A 15248-nucleotide genomic window follows, 5' to 3' on the forward strand; every position below is an offset into this window, starting at 1 on the left:
GCAGCAGATAGGGCAATTTTAGTCTCCATGAACATTCAAGCCTTGATATTCTTACTAAAATTACTCAAGAGGATATAAATTAGCAGCAATTGTGGTACTGGATTTTGGCCTTATCCATAATATGCAACTTCTGCTGGTATGACTGAAAACCCATCTATATGGGCTCATATTAACTTCTAGTTTTAAAGACGCACACAAACCCATGTGGCTTATTTTACTGAGCTAAATGGTTTAAGCCAGCAGCAGAGCAGTGTTTAACAAGCCACAGACTGGAACAAGCTGGCTCTGATTCGTAGCAGACCAGGTGGTTTCAACACCCCGTCAACAGCAAGGGGGCATAAACTGGAAGTTGCCCAGCCCAGGTGCATGCACGGGCAAAGCTACAGGCTGAATTTGGCCTGCGAGTTGTATGCTGCCAACCCAGGGGTGGGCAAAATATGGCCTGCAGGCTGGACGAGACCCACCAACAGATTGTATCCAGCACATCCCACAACTTATATCAGCTCGGGAGCTGCACAGCTACAAACAGGTGGCAGCTTTCCCCTGGGGATCGGGGCATCTGCTCGAGCCCCTCCTTGGGACAGAAGGATGGAGACGGAAGCTGCCGCCTACACACGCACCAGTTCTCCTCCCCCAATCCTGTTCCACATAGGAAGGTTTGGTGAGCTGTTGTGGGGTGGGGGAAATAGGGAAAGCTCCCTATGTAGCACTCAGGCCTAAATAACTGCCCACCCCTGTGCTAAGCCCCTAGGTTAACCCACACTCTGTTAAGGGGAGGTACAAGCTAATGAGATTTTCAGTCACATCACTATAAATTGTATAGTATAGATAAGACCTTTGTGACACAGACACCTACCCCAGCTGGAAATGAAACAAAACTTTCATGTTGGTTGCAGAACATCATTGACAGTAATGACGCTGCAGAATGCACTAGATACATGAGGCCAGGATTCTGCCCTTTGTCTCTACTGCCCTGGACTGAAAAGAAAATGCCTAAGGTAGCAAACATTCATCTGTTTTGTCCATAATGATTGAAATACTGACTGAATGACTGAAATACTAAATATATTGGATATATTAATTTGCATATTAACACATTTTAAAAACAATAATTCAACAAATGTTTCCATCCGGAAAGCTCTGAATATTTAAAAGAAATGGAATATCTGGAGGTTTTTGATAAAAACAAAACAAAACACTCCAGCTGCCTAAAAAAAAAAAATCACTGGGACAATTAACAAAAGATTTCTTACCACACCCAGTTTTTCAGAAGCATTAGCTTTCCACAGACGAATGTTCATCTCATCTGACCCACACAGAATGTACTTATTGTCAAACGACCACTTTACAGAGATGACATGCTGCATTCGCTTTGAATGATATACCTCCCTAAAACAAAAAGAAATATTAAAGAAGTATTACAGTTGCCTTATCAATCATTTCTGTTTAAAATATCATGGCGCTTTTTCTTTGACTCGCAGAACATTCTTCAAATTGAAACACAACAAATTAAATGCAAGCACAACATACCAACTAGACTGGCAAAAATTTAGAATCACAGATCATAGAGAAGTCGGGCTAGAAGGGACCTCCAGAGCTCATCTAGTCCAACCCCCTGCCTGAGGCAGGATCATCCCTATGCAAACTAGTCTGTACAAATCCATAATCTAAACTAGAGGTGCACCAATATCAGTCCATAATGTATCAGCATCAATAAAAGGAAAATTGAAATTACTGGCAATCAGCTTTTTTTGGCTGATGTGGCCAATAATGTTGCTGATAAATATTACGTGTATGCACGCAGCTGCAGCATGCACATGGCTAGGAATGTAGCCTGGCAGCTTGGAAAAGTGTCCAGCCCATAAGTCTGTGGGGCGGGGTAGATCAAGGCCCCTTACAGTGAGGGAGGGAGTGGGGCTGGGGCAGGCGCTGCCCAGCCGGGGCAGGGCATGGGACAGAACAGCAGGCAGCCTATTTGAGGGGTGCAGGGAGGGGGGCAGTTCCTGCCACTGTGCGCACCCCCAGGAGAGGCATGGTGGTTATGGGCCCCCTACATCTGTGCACAGGGCAGGTTGGGCTGCCTGCTGCAGGCTCAGGCCTGGGGACTGTGCCAGTCTCTTTCCGGCAGGGGGGCAGGGCTGAGGCTGTGCTCAGGCTGGGCAAGAGCACGTAGCAGCATTGAATTTTGGGGTTGCTGTAGCCCCTCCTGGCTGTAACTTCCCCTCCCAGTGCTGTCACTGCCCACGCCATCCCATCTGGCCCAAGCACAGCCCTGACTCAGACCCCTGCTGAGAAAAAGCTGTTGCAGCCCCCAGCCCTGAGCGTGCAGCAGGCAGCCTGCCCTTGTCCCACACAAAGATCCGGGGGGGGGGCGGGGGGGGGGAGGCAAGGCATGTGCCCCACATACCTTCCTCAGGGTGCACGCAGTGGCAAAGTCACACCCCCCAGACGAGCCGCCCATGACTCCATCCCGTTTCCCCTGAACAACGGCTGTGCAGCACCTGTCCCTACCCCACTCCCTCCCTCACCGCGGAGGCCTCAATCTGCACTCCCGTCACCCCTTCCCTTCCCGACAGCCCTTCCTCCCAACAGACTTACAAGCCTTACACTGGTCTTCAAGCTGCCGGGCTGCACATTGGCAATTGGATTGATATTGGCTGATGTGGCCAGTTAATAATTAACCATTGGTATCAACCCAAAAACCCTTTATCAGTGCACCCCTAATCTAAACTCTTTGTAAAACTACTGTCAACCCTAGAAAAGATGTTAAAAATATACTCTCTCTTCAAACGCATAACTAGCTAAAAATTTACTCCTTATTCTACCAAAAGTACTCATCCAGACACTGGCTAATATAATTGCATCTGTAATGGTATTCATTGGAACAATGTCATACTGAGCAAGCATTACAGATATAGGACTGCAGAGCTAAACAGAGCAATTCTGGCAGTGACTGTGCAAAGAAGTGAACAGATAACAAAATCAGGCCTCTACCTCCACAAGCACAGATGAATCAATTACTATTCACTACTATTTCATTTCTCTAATCCCGGAAAACTAACAGTCCAAGATTATATTTCCTCTTCCAAAACCCTCCTCTCAATTGTATTATCATGCAACATCCCACTTTTTAAAGAGCAGCAGATTTCCCAGTTTGCTTCCAGACAGTGTATAGGAATCCAGCTTCCTTAGTCTAATTGTATTTTTCAGTTTCTTTAGGTAAATGTTATGATAATGGCTGCCTAGTAGTATTCCACACTATTGAAAAAGGATGTCTATTATTATGGCATTATAGACTCTCTCATATCTCCCCCTCACTGATAAAATAGCATTAATAAAATTTCATATTTCACTGTTTTTAGGCAGAAGGTAGGACAAGATGAGATCTTAGAGACTGGTTCAGAGAAACGTGAGTGTTTAGGCAAAAGGCTACTTTGTCAGTACATTTCGCTTAGTAATACAGAAGTCAAAAACTGGTGGAGGAACTGCAATTTGAAACAATTCCAAGACTGAAAGAAAATAAAGAACACTTGTAGATCAATTATCAAGGAAACTGAAAAAGCTGACTTTCAGTAAGATAAAGAGGCATATAAACAGTTTTAAAAAGCGAGCATGGTACAGGCTATCTGTAACAAAACAGACTCCCTGCAAATCAGTAGGTCTGGATAATACATATTCCAGAACCGTAAAGGAAAAGAGTTAATAAACCATTGGCAACTTCAATTCTGCTAGTAAAATAAAGCAATAAAAGAACAACTGTAAGCACATACAATAGAATAATGAAATTAAACCAGCTGCAAGAAAGGTCACAGGTTTATGAAAAACAAGTGACACTGGATAAGCCTAGTGACTTTCATTTATTTCAAACTAATGGAAAAAAATGTGATCTAAAATTTAATGTCAAATTTAATATGCTGCTTTATAAAATCGCACATAAAAATTAATTCAGACTGGTTGAGATAACAACACACAAACACAGATTAAAACCTAGTCAGAGAAGCACTCACAAAAGGTTGTAAATTAAGTTTGAATTAGATGGAAGGGAATCAGATAGAACAAGCATCTAGAACAGTTCCACAAGCACCTGTGTTACATACAGTTTTATGCAACATCTTTAGTAAAACATTCAAGAGTGGAAAACTACTCATAAAAGACAGATACCACAATACTGGGAAGCACTGCAATGTCATATAATAGCGCCTACATAGATTACCAATATATGCAGGAAATAAAATACACACCAACACACAAAAATAATACCACATTTTCTTCACACACAATACACATCTTTTCCCACAATTCACCTGATGGAAACTGGGGTGCCCATTATAAATCAAGGAAATATAGTAGCATCAGTTTCTGTGGCTTAGGTGTCTGCCAAGAGAAAGTAAAAGTATATCTGCACTTGCTGCACACAGGGTTCCCTAGCTGCTGACTACAGACGCTCTCTCTCAAACCCTCCCCACCCCCAGCAGACACTCTCTAAAGAGATTTTTTTCTTCATTCTACCTTCCAAAAACAAGGGGTGTATGTAAGAAAATATGGTAATTCAGAACCAACATCTACACAAGATACCTTTGAAAAGCAATAATGTCAGCAGGGACCTGAAGTGATAGCAGAAACCAAATAAACATTTGCAATGAAAAATAGGGAAAGGGGGACCCATAAACTTCAGGTTGCCTAAATAAGGCAAATAATATCACACAACAAAGAAGTGTTAAGTCTCCTGTTCTATACAAAATATACACTGCTGTACTTCTCATACTACAGCTCTGGGCATGTTAGAATTAGGTATCAAGAAACAAGGAAAAAGTGATTTAACAGACACGAGAGCACACAAAACACCAGCAAACTATGACTGAAGAAGGGTGTTGTGCCCTAAAGCTTGCAAAGAACAATTTTTCCAACTATTTAGTTGGTCTAATAAAAGATATTACATTTACCTAAATAACCTTGTCTTAACAAACATGACAGATTTTATTCCCTTGATCCTATGGTAATTTTAGCAGAAAACCAGTTTCACAAGCCAGTCTTACCAGAAACAAAATTCACTGCTCATTAAATAAGAGTAATTATTTGGTCAAATATCACTCCTGAAACTTTTCATAGACTGAGATTCAATATCCACAGCAAGAGAACCTATAGGTTACATAGGTTAATGTAAGAGTGAAGAATCTTCAGGAGGGGTGAGAATAAATGGGGCCCATGAGACAGATTTATTTATAAAATTACTGACCTGCTATGACCTTTGTCTACTGGAAAAATTCGAATAGATTTATCAAAGCTGGCGGACACAAATTCTTTCCCAGTGGGAGAATAATCCACATCAAGAACAGCAGACACATGATCCATGTGCACCATTACAGGCGTCTCCAGAAAGCGCATATCAAAAGTATATAAGCTGTAAAAGAAACATGTCACATTTTAAATACCATCTCATATAACACTTCATATAGCTTTGTGTAAATCATCATAGTGCTTAGGGTCGGAAGGGACCTAAACAGATCATCAGGTCTGACCCCCTGCCGTGGCAGGAAAGGGTACTGGGGTCAAACGACCTCAGCAAGGTGTTCATACAGCCTCCTTTTAAAGACCCCCAAGGTAGGAGCCAGCTGGAAGTTGGTTCCAGATCCTAGCCACCCTGACTGTGAAGTAGCGCCTCCTGATGTCTAGCCTGAATCTACCCTCTGCCAGCTTGTGACCGTTATTTCTTATCACTCCTGGTAGTGCTCGGGGGAACAGGGACTCCCCCCAATCCCTGCTGGTTCCCTCTGACTAGTTTGTAACAGGCCACTAGATCCCCCCTCAGCCTTCTCTTGTGAATCAAATACCTATGATTCTTCAATCAAAGAACTAACTTGTCAGGTAGATTACATTGCTATAGATTTCTTCTATGTACATAGCTATTTGCATCCACACAGCTCAGGTTTTAAGGCAGTGTCTTAAAACCATTCATTTTAAACCAGACAACTGCTAATAAAGTACAAAAAGAAAGGAAGATGCCTCTACCCAGGGTCAAAAAATCTACAAGACATCTATCTACTAGCTGACAGATTTATCTGTCTGGTCAGATTTAGGTTTTTCCTCTGCTCATTTCAGTGAAGGTGGGTCTCTGTCACCACTCAACCCTCAGTATCTGGTTTTGATCTCTGACTCAGTCTTCTTTCTCCATTTCAGCTCCATCCAGCATGTCCCCCTCAACTCTTCTAAATTACCCTTATTAGCATAGCCCTGCCAGCTCCACAGGATTTCCATGAAGATGACTCTGCCAGAGCCCACTGAGAAATCCCTATCTGACTGACTCCCATCCCCACTGCCCAACCTCTTAGCCTTGGAACCAGTGCAGGTGCAAGGGCATAGTCTGGCATCTCAGCACGTGGAGCAGCTGCTGGCTCTGCGCTTTCTACACAAACTCCTACTGCATGAACTCTCAGAGTAGGAATGGGGCAAGAGTGAATCAATCAGGACAGGTAAGAACTGTATGTCCCTCCACCCTGGCTTTTAAAAAGAAAGTTTAACCTGGCTTGAAGTATAGGATAAGAGTGAGAGATGCAATATCAGTTTTTATGGCTGTCCTTTAAAATACTTAGATTTTGTTTTCTTCTTAACACGTGAAGCTGTGGGATAGGATCTTTTCCTCTACAAACAGGGGTTTTTTTATTAGTAGAGGTGAGCTCCATTTTAAGGAGCTTGGCTTGAAAAGGGGGGGAAAAAATTAAGTGCTGTAGGACTGAAGTGCAACTGAAGAAAAGCACTGAAAGTCCACTCTGTACCTGCCTTTCTCCCTCTCTCTGTATATAGGCATATCTAAGCAAACGAGAATATTTCCTTACAGTTACATAATATCTTAAATCCCTTGCTATCCCAGGGTCTGATACTGTCAACCCTGTAATTCTCCCCCTTTAGGCTTGTCTAGATTGCCTTCAAATTAAGCCCTGGAGTGCTTCCATGATATGCTCCTGCTCCAAACTCCAGATATGAGGCAGGATAGCCACCCTGCAATGACCCTGAGCACATACCAAGAAACACAGAGTCAAAGCAGGTGGCTACCTTGTCTCACTTCTGGAATTTGGTACATTTGGCCTGCAAGTAAGACAACTGGGTTGGCTTCACAGCAACACTCAAAGGCCTGGCACAGAGGCCCTCAGGAGAACCCTTCCTTCCACTGTAGTGTCTTTCCTGGGGCTCACCTCTTAATGAAGGACTTCTCTTTGGCATTTCCTTTGGTGTACCCCGACACCCAGATATACAAAGGCATCTCAAGACTGGCTCCTGCCTCTTCTTTCTACACTTCCTTTTACAACTGATCTTATCCACTGAGCTTCAAATAGCTTCTTTATATTAATGACCCACTAATCTCCCTTCACTCAATGCCTCACCTCAGCATGTTTCTCTGTTCTTCCTTCCTCTATGTCTCAATGTTAATGTCATATGAACACAAATAAATGTCCTTCCTCCCTCTGAAATCCTTCTATTTCAGCATCACATGAAATTTCAGACCTTTCACTTCCCCTTGTGCCATACACATAGAAAGAAACAACAAGACGTGGATTCAATCTCTCCAACATTTAGGATTCAGCTTTCCTTTCTGTCCATATACATAAACTCCACTTTGACTAGTTTGCCCTTTAGCTTTCTCAGCATATGCTTTGTTCGAGTACATCAAGGTAGCGGCTATCCTAAAGTTGGTAAGCGTGCAGCTCACCCTTTCTGTAGTTCTTTATGCACAGAAAATAAAATTTTGAGAAGTCTTGGTTTCACCCTGCTATGGAATATAGAAAATCATTCCACACAGCTGCTCTAAATGCAGTAGTGGGGGCAAGGCCTCCTTCTCTATACATGCGTCCAGCATATAGCTCAGACCAAGGGCAACTGCAATACATGCACACAGCAGCATTAAGCCAGCATGACTACAGATAACATTAAGTACATTATGGAGTAGGACTGGGGTATTTGATTTTTTTGCAGCAGCAGGCTTTGCACCCTCTCCACCACAGATTAATTAATTTGATGCAGTCTTTTTCCCTGGCTTATTGCCAACCACCACTTCCTTGTTCTGAATTCCCCAGGAACAAAAATGGCAGCATCACACTCAACCTGCTATTTCGATCTACTTAATTAGTTAATGCTTGTGCAGCTCACTGATGTACAGCAGTAGGCAAGAACTAGTGGTTGCCAACTTGAAAGAGTTTGCTACTTTCACTTCAGTGATGCCACTAGATACGAGTTGTAATAAATAGCTTAGGAGGCCATTCTTGTCACCAAAATAAAGGATGAAGACTATACACAATGCATATCCCCTTTAAGGGCAGTTTCAATTTCAAGTTTAGTTTCTAAGCTCCTTTGAAGAGGAGCCTCAAGAAGTCATGATACTCTTGTGTTCCCAAAGAAAGCAGTGATCCATTGTTAGACCACTGGCTTCATGAGAAGAAAGGTACAATTTGCATCTTGGGTGCCTGTGGTTTTAAACAATTGGTAACTAGCAAAGGCTTGTGAAGGCCAGTGCCTTATGAAAACAGAAAAGCACTATAGGAAACAGAAAGAGCTACCACACAATAAATAAATCTAGGAGGAAGGGGGCACAAATATCAAGAGACTATTTTTTTTCTTTTAATAAATTTGTCAAAATAGGTAATCAGCACCCTGGGGCAGGGCTCAGGGTAGCTGGCAAGTAAATAAGTATTTCTACTGCCTGTGGCTGGATCACTGAGGTTTTAACTGTCCAGTTCCAATATAAGATATTTGCATCACTTCCCTAGTCTTTCTTATTGTGAATTAAAATGAAGTTGTCATTTTCTACACCCCTTTCTTCTTTTACCTCCTCACATAATTGCTCTGGTTTTCATGAACAGGCAAAGCTTACAGTGCTGATGAAGTACAGACACATTAAAGACAAAGACCCTTACTGCTATACATGAACTTGGATTTAATCCAAGCAATTCCAAGTAAAAGACCATTCCTTTGGGGATGGAATTTGCTATTTAACACAAAGTTCTAAATCCAGCAAAAGATAAGACAATTCCTTAGATGACTTGAAATCAAAATGGGTAAGTGGATTTATAAAAATTATACAAGTTTCCAAGATCTAGCTGAAAAAAATGACTGGGATCATTCTTACTTGTAGTCTTCATTCGCTGCAGTAAAAATAAATGCTTCCATGGGATTCCAACACAGCGTATTTGTCCTCATGTCCAAGATAACCTAGAAAATGTACATATTGCTAAATTATTATAAACAAAAAGTAGTGGTTGCTTTTCCCCAAAACCAGACCTCCCAACACCTGGGAGGCAGGTAAGCAATTCCATTCTAGAGATACAGAAACTAAGGCAGAGAGGCCAAATAACATATCCAAGGCCACAGAGCATTTCACTGATAGAACCAGCAGAAGAATGCATGCCCTCCTGGCCCCAGTTATTTGGTTATGCTTCTTGGCTAGTCTTGCAATTACATTTTCAGAGATGAGTCATATAAAAAAGTTCCTTCTGGACTGTTCCTAACCCAAGTAACACCATTCCTGAGCTACCCAAGTCCCTTATAAATCATTCCTAAAGCCCCCTCTTACAAAATCGGGGGGGCAGAGGGGGGCAGACTCGATGATCTATTGAGGTCCCTTATGACCCTAACATCTATGAATCTATGAAAATACCCACAAAAACCTTATAAATATATATATTTATTTCATTAAAAGACAACTCTGGTTGATGATGCTGTGAACTAATCTTTGCCTTGATGCTGCTCCTGCTGTTTTTGCAACTGCCCCTCCTCTTATCAATTATCAATTCCTCTTTGTGTTATGTATGAAGTAACATTTCATAATTCCCTAAAGCCAATTATTGTGTTTCATGTGCTTTAAGGACCTGTAGACTTACTGCAAATGTGTTACAAGAGAAGTAAATCACATCCTAGAGCAGGAGGAATGAAGCTGACAGCTAACCTAGTAAGACCTGCCTCTCAAAGTCTGCTGGCAACTGATTAGACTAGATCTGGTGCTTAATATTTTGGCCCTGCAGCCCAGAAGAGTGGCTCAGAGCCAGACCATGGGTCAGTACCCTCATGGGATGGTGCATAGAGCCATGTTGTCTGCCTGCCAGGCTCCCCGTGGGTCCTAAAATTTGGCAGTAGAGGAGGGGCAATTAATACTCCCCACTGCCAAATTTTAGAACTTGTATGGAACACAGTGGTCTGGATGGCATGGCTTTGTGGGCCGAATCTGGCTTTAGGGCAAGGTATTGAGCACCCTTGGATTAGATGAAAGCTATAAGGACACCACATGTTCTGTGCCCCACCTTGGAATACTGTAATGGTAACATAGACAGGTGGGAACAGTTGGGGGGGAATCATCTGACACCTAGATTTTCAGGATAGCTTTAGCCTCTCCCGAGGCTCGAAGGGGTTTCTAATCACAGTAGCAAACAGCACTTGCACATGTTAACTAATATAAAAACGTTTAACAAACTGAACAATTAGAACAGAACTTTTCTATTACAATGGAAATCCAAGGTAAAATATGAATGCCTACTCTTTATGACACTCAAATTTTTATTATTCTTATTTTACATTAATGCAAATGTTAGGTTCTCTGGCACCACAAAATAGGATTGTGCAGCTAAAACTCAGAATAAATTAGTTAACAGAAACAATAAACTAACTTTGAATGATGTACACTAAATCCACACAATCAAATTCAGACAGTGTTACTTTGTCACTATGAATTCATTCTCTGATGCCTTCTAGACAGCAAGCTATCTATAAGAAATGAATGACCATATCATTAAACAATAGAAGCAGCTCAAATTACACACTTATGATTAAAAGGTTTGAGTGGGCTGAGTTCCTAGGCTGCAGTTCTTGTTGTGAACACATTGTGGGGGCTCAGTGTGAGCAGGCTGTGCTGTCAAGTTTCATAAGCTAGACACCTTTCTGCTCTTTTCACCACAAGGGCAGATCGCAGTCTAGGCCTTACAGCAGACCACAGACTGCTAGCTGATTGGTTCCTCGTGTCAAGGTGTTTCATTGTATTGGGCGAGTACTGGTCCTGTTAACTAGTTTTGTAACTGTTTTGCTGCAAGTGAGGCTGACTGTACCAGAGGAGTGAGGCTCTGAAAGAATGGAGAAAGTCCCAGGGAAAACAGAATAGAGGGAAGAGAGCAGTTTCCGGGAAGACAGAGTAAAGTCCAAGTGAGGACAGATGGCACTGGAATGGCACTCTAGTTTTGAAGCAGCCTGCTGTGCTGTCTGGGGACACTGGCACTCTGAGACCACTACTCTTTAAAGAGAAAAACACTCCCTGCTTCCCAGGAGCTAACCTAAAATAAGGAACTCTTGGAGGCGGGGTGCTTTGTGTCACTGGGGAAGACAAGGACTGAGAAAGGGACTTGGTTTCAAAAGGGTATTTGATCAGAAAACATGCATCAGCTTCTTGAGCAGTTGATGGTTTAATTTTAAATTATTTAAATAAGAACAAGCTTTGTCTGGACATTACCGTATATGCATTCTATAAACAGCTAATATCATATACAGGTATCTAACTGCAGAAGTTAAGTCCAGGCCTTAAGGATATTTATGCTACTGTGAATACAATATTTACATTGCCACTACAGTAACATTTAAATTTCTAAGAACCATCTCCTAATCTCGTTTTAATTAATTATAGATATGCTCAGATGTTTAAAAAAGAGAAATCTTTACTGGGGCATGCTGCACTGAAGTCCTTGGGGGTACCAGCTTTGTTGGTTTATTTTTAAGCCATGAATATGCACTAGTAGTTTCCTGTGTAAAAAGTTTGAAGACTTGGAGATTAAAGTAACACAAAAGCAGACTGTCCATGTATAAGGAGATTTTCTTAATCTCTTCTATTTTAGTATGTTTGAAATTTTGGGCTGATGTGAGCAGCTAAGGCTTTTATTACCATTTCAAACAAGAAATAACACTATTTTGTTCTCTGTGGCAGTTCACTGCAGAGGAACTTAATCTTTATTTAAATATCCTAAACTCTGCCTCAGTGATCTATTTGGCAGTGAATCCTACAGGTTCGTATAACAGTTGTCCACATGAGGTTTCTTATTTTCCAGATTCACTAGTTTCTTCTCCCATTCTCATATTGTGAGAATAAGTAGTCCCACTTACCCTTCCCTAAGCTTCTCTAGATCATTCATTTTATATAGACTTCATACTGTCCTCATGTCATCTCTAAACTAACCAGGTCAGTCTTTTCATCCTCTTTATATGAAAGTTTTACCATGCCTGCAATTATTTTCACTCCTCATCTCTGAACCTCCTCCTATTTCTGCCATAACCCTCTTTAGTACCCCTGGACTTATATCAGCAATCAGCAATATTTTCTAGTGGTGGGCCAGAATGACCCAGCTTAGATCAGAGGTGTGCCACTGCTAGGACCTGGCTGCTGCTGCATCCCCCAACCAGCTGGATGAGGCACAAGCAATACCCCATACTTCCAAAATGCTACTGAAGCCCCCTAGCTCCACAGGCTGGGTCCAGTTCACAGGCCACAGATTGCTGACCCTTGACTTAACATTACAGCATTCAGAAATTGTCAGTGTTGATTTTTATCCCATTTATTCTACGCTGACTGAAACAATATTTGCTATGTATTTTTAACTGCCCATGGAGCAGATGTTTTCCTCAAGCTGCCTGTAATGATCTTTACATCGATTCCTTCTTGACTGGTTAATTCATTTAGAACCCAGTAAACAGGAGCGATTTAAGCATCCTTCCACTGTTACCTTACATTAGTCAAGTCTGAATTTCATCTACCATCACACTGCCCATTTATTCAGATAATAGGTCACTCCTGAAGTTCCTCAATATCCTTCCTGATGACTATCCCAAATTGCAAGTTTTGTCACTTAACTGTTGACTCCTTTCTCCACATGGTTAATAAAAATACAAGACAACAGAACTAGAAAGATAAGAATACATTACCTTTATGCCAGGCTCTGAAATTCATATGGCTAGTTATTACATTATAGTTTTACAATAAATAATGACTCACATGAAATAATTGTAGAAAACAGTGCATAGTGAGAGAGACAGGACATGCACAGTCCACTGTAAGAAATTAATTTTGTACAGCTACAGTTCTCTTCTGACCACTTGAATCTTATCTCCTAAACTAAAAGCATCTGTACAGACAGGGATCTCTGCTTTTTCTAGGTCATCAGTTATGCTAAGGCATGAGATTAGGCCAGTTGCAGATAATCTTTCAAAACATAGCAGAAACACTTTTGTAATTCTGGTTTCATAATTATATACTGTATGTAACTGACAAATCTTGCCACAATTCAAATAACCTAGTCAGATATTTAACCTTGTCTCCTGTTCATATTTTCTTTGATTTAAACTCTGTATAAACTTTTCCAGTGATTAAATCCCTCCTAAAAAGTCTTCTGCGTTTTTTGGATTTCCAGTTTTCTTGCATGATTTCACCTATGCCCCAAATATTTCTGTACTATCAGTCCTTCTAGGTTTTATACTTTTCAAGTAGCTGTAATGCTTCCGCTCGAAAGATCCAAGGTGTTATTTATGGTAAACAGTTTTAATTCTTATTTGAGCTTCAAATGTGCTATTTCTAGTTCCTTCTTTCTATTGCAGATAGCAAGATGCATAGAATCACAGAACAGTGATTCTAATGTGATTCTAATCAGTAGCTCTCCTTTCTGCTCCCTTTCCCATCTATCACTGTGTCCCCTGCTCCATCCTGGATCTACATGCCATACATAAAGGCTGCTTGTGCCACCTGTGACAAGTGCTGCGGGTTGGCCGCCCCTGGTCTAGACCAACCCCCTGCTCAAGGTAGGATCATCCCTAACTAAACCACCCTAGTCACATGTCTATCTAATCTGGTCTTTAAAACATCTAAGGATGGAGATTTCACATCTTTTCTGAGTAGCTAATTATTGGGGGGGCTGCATCTTAAATTCAGGGTTGTCTTAGATTTGAGTAAATACACTATATACAGACACTCAATACACAACAGGTGTCATCCACAAATTTGTTAAATTAATGCTCAATCCCACCCTCCAAATCATTCATGAAGATATTAAACAATGTTGGACCAGTGACAGACCCCTGGAGAATGCCATCTGATATCTGCTCCCAACTAGCTATTGGGCCATTGCTAGCTACTTATTGAACATAAAGATCCAATCAGTTATATGTCTACCTTACAGTATTTTCACCTAGTCTTATTTACTTAGTTTACTAATGAACATGCTTTAAGAGCTGGTAACAAAAGCCTAGCTAAAGTAAAAATGTGTCACATCTACTGTTCACCTCCTATCCACAGAGCTTGTCTCCTGTCATAGAAGGAAATCAAATCGGTCAGGCATGACTTGCACTTGATAAGCAAGAGTGCAAAAGTGCAAAGCAACTCTTTGATAAAAAGTGCCAACAAAAGGGATGAAAAAAAGGAGGGGGACGTGGGGGAATAAAGTTCTAGCCACGTGACAAAGCAGCCTGTTACAGCAGGTGGTCGTGGGGAGCAATTCAATGTGGGATGCCAGTGTGGGACTAATCAGACTCACATCACAGAACACTGTGTCCACAAGTTACAAACCCAGTTCACAGTGAACCAGTTCAGAAGATACATATTTCAGGTAGCTTTAAGCTGGTTTGATATCTGTCCACTTCAGATTTAAATTGTATTTAAATTGGTCTAAATGTTCATAGATTTCTAGGGTCAGAAGGGACCTCAGAAAATCATTGAGTCCATCCATTTGTTCACATGCTTTTCTCATCCTGTTCTCCAGGTGTTTAGAAACAGGCTCCTTAAAGATTTGCTCAGTAATCTTTCCTGTACTGGAATCAGACTGATTGGTGTGTAAACTCCCCATTATCCTCCTTCTTCCCTTTTTTTTTTTTCCCAAAGAGGAGCTCTATATTTGTTTATGTATACGTATAACTAAAGTTAAGATCTCCTTTGGACCTTGTAGACTAACTAAAATCAGAAATATATATAGCATAATTTTTCATGATCCCAAACTCACTTCATCCAATGCTGTGGAAGGACATGAACAAAGTAGGGTATGAAATGCGAGAAAGCAATTTATACTCGAATACTAACATGCCTAACTACATCTTTCAATTTCCTTTAGAAACTTTTCATGCAAACCAGGAACAGCATATCAAAGCTGAAGGAGTTAGATGCAATAAAATGTTGAATACAAATGTTCATAAGTCACATAGCATAGATCCTTATGAAGAATCTAATTTCCTATTCTTCTGCATTT

General features: G+C 41.2%; 1 protein-coding gene across 1 annotated transcript in view; it reads right to left on the bottom strand.

The window, feature by feature from the left end:
- DCAF13 (DDB1 and CUL4 associated factor 13) overlaps window positions 1-15248 on the bottom strand; it is a 47494-nt gene that overhangs the window by 11902 nt on the left and 20344 nt on the right. The window contains exons 7-9 of the mRNA XM_006277329.4: window positions 9119-9201; window positions 5237-5401; window positions 1254-1389 (exon numbers count right to left, since the gene is read on the bottom strand). Coding sequence (XP_006277391.1) covers window positions 1254-1389; window positions 5237-5401; window positions 9119-9201 — 384 coding nt within the window. The remainder of the gene's footprint in view (window positions 1-1253; window positions 1390-5236; window positions 5402-9118; window positions 9202-15248) is intronic.

Source organism: Alligator mississippiensis, chromosome 3 (assembly GCF_030867095.1).
Source record: "Alligator mississippiensis isolate rAllMis1 chromosome 3, rAllMis1, whole genome shotgun sequence".
Taxonomy (NCBI): domain Eukaryota; kingdom Metazoa; phylum Chordata; order Crocodylia; family Alligatoridae; genus Alligator; species Alligator mississippiensis.